The sequence below is a fragment of the Microtus ochrogaster genome, linkage group LG3 (genome assembly GCF_000317375.1).
Source record: "Microtus ochrogaster isolate Prairie Vole_2 linkage group LG3, MicOch1.0, whole genome shotgun sequence".
Classification (NCBI taxonomy): Eukaryota; Metazoa; Chordata; class Mammalia; order Rodentia; family Cricetidae; genus Microtus; species Microtus ochrogaster.
In genome coordinates, this window is record NC_022029.1 from 6,651,614 (window position 1) to 6,653,670 (window position 2,057).

At 44.4% G+C, this 2,057-nt stretch overlaps 1 protein-coding gene across 1 annotated transcript in view; it reads left to right on the forward strand.

The window, feature by feature from the left end:
• Nucleotides 1-156: 156 nt before the first annotated feature.
• The window catches only part of LOC101983359 (zinc finger protein 60-like), a gene marked incomplete at its 5' end in the record, with an annotated part of 20,678 nt that continues 18,777 nt past the window's right edge, over nt 157-2,057 (forward strand). Inside the window, one exon of the mRNA XM_026785841.1 lies at nt 157-366. Coding sequence (XP_026641642.1) covers nt 157-366 — 210 coding nt within the window. The remainder of the gene's footprint in view (nt 367-2,057) is intronic.

Here is a 2,057-nt window from a genome sequence, read left to right on the forward strand (position 1 = left end):
TGGAAGCGCACCTCTATTGGATGTGTAGGCTCCTTTCCTGGGGGAGCTCGTGCAGTCAGGTGCCTTGAGCATCTCCATGTGGCTCCTCCCACCTTTGAGTCCTTTCCCTTCCCTTTTTCCATTTTGAATTCTTCCCCAGTTTGACTCTACTTGTGTTTGTGGTTTCAGGGGTCAGTGACATTTAGGGATGTGGCTGTTGTCTTCTCTCAGGAGGAGTGGGCCTGCCTGGATGCTGCTCAGAGGGTCTTATACAGGGACATGATGTTGGAGACCTACAGAAACCTCCTCACAGTGGGTAAGGTGTCCTCTAAACTGTTGGCTTTCCTCCCTCTGAATGAGAAGACAGGCCATCTTTCCTGTGGTAGCTGAAGCTGGGCCTGGTGGCCCATGCCTATCATTTTTTTCACTCAGAAGCCCGAGACAGGAAGATGGCTGTGAGTTTAGGTTCACCCTCAGATTCATATTGAGTTTCAGCGTAGCCTTTTCTACAGGTTGAGGCCAGGTTTCAAACAAAACAGAGCAAATAAGCAAAGAAATAAATAAGGAAATAAATCAATAAATGAAATTAAGGACTACAGAGATTTTTGTTTACGAGAACTGACTGCTCTTGCAGGGGACCCAACCCAACAAGGTAGCTCTCAGCCCTCTGTAACTCCAGCTGCAGGGTTCTGAAGGCCTCCATGGCCATCATGCATGCATATGGTGCTCAGCCATGCATGTGGGCAGACACATGGGCCTGAAATAAAATTAATTTTAAAGAAGAAGCTGAGTTCCTTCTTCTTAAAGGAGTAAAGTGGGATTTCCTTGGTTTAAAAACCTCTGCCTTAGGTCCACACCTTAGAAATCCTCTCAGTGAGCTCTGGGTTCACAGAGACCCTCTCTCTAAAAACAAAGTGGAGAGCAATCAAAGAAGACCCTCACACTGCTCTCTGGCTTGTGCACACACCCTCATAAGGGCACACACTGCACATGTGTGCACACAGAATCAAATACAAGAGCTGTTATAATTTACTTCCTAATGAGTCAATAGAAACGATTCAGAGCAGGAATGTACTCATTCTGTTTCCCTTAGTGAATACTTCCTTTTCCTGCTTTGTGGTGGAAGTTTCAAACTCTGAATTTTTCATTTTTGTTTATTAAATCTGTTACAATGAGGTGTTAATGTGAACGAAGCCAACATAATTAACAATAATGATAACAGTTTTCTTGCCTGGGGATGTTGCTCAACAGTAGAGCACTTGTCCAGCATGCTCAAGGTCCTAGTTCCGTCCCCAGATTACTACGTAATAAATGGAAATGAAGAAAAATGATGTTTAGTGTCAGTCACACAGCATTCAAAGTATTGACTATACTATTTCATCTTAGCATCAACCCTATCCAATAGATAGCACCAATTCAATCTAAGTTATTATTATTGCTATTGTTGTTGTTATTAACTGCTTTTTTGTTGAGGCCAGGTCTCATGTAGCTCAGAGTGGCTTTGGACCTGTCATGAAGCCAACCTTGAGCTTCTCATCTGCCTGCTTCCACTCCTCAGGTGTTGTGATTACATGTGTGCCACCCTTTCCTGTTTTCAGATGGGAACATTGTACATAGCTTCTTATGGGACTTGCCTAAACTAATGGCCCATTATTCCTGAGCTGCAGAGATGGGGTTTACGCTGGACAGTGTAGCCTAAGTGTTCATGTTCTTACCCACTATGTATACTCTCTCCTTATGTGAAAAGACCCTGTCTGCATCTAACCCCCCCCCCTTTTTTTTTTTCTGAAACAAGGGTCTTGCTAGGCAGCCCAGACTGGCCTGGCTCATTCCCCAGCTGCTCGGCTTACAGGCATGATCCACTATACTGAACTATAGAGACCTTTTTAATAAATAAGTCTGTATTTTTACAAATCTGCACAGGCAGCTCATGGTGCCACCCGTCTTTAATCCCAGCACTTGGGTGGCAGAGGCAGGCAGATCAAGAAAGTTACCAGACAGCCTGGTCTACATATTGTGTTCCGGGACATCCTGGGGATAACAAGAGAGACTGAGTCAAACAAAGAAAGTCTCCACAT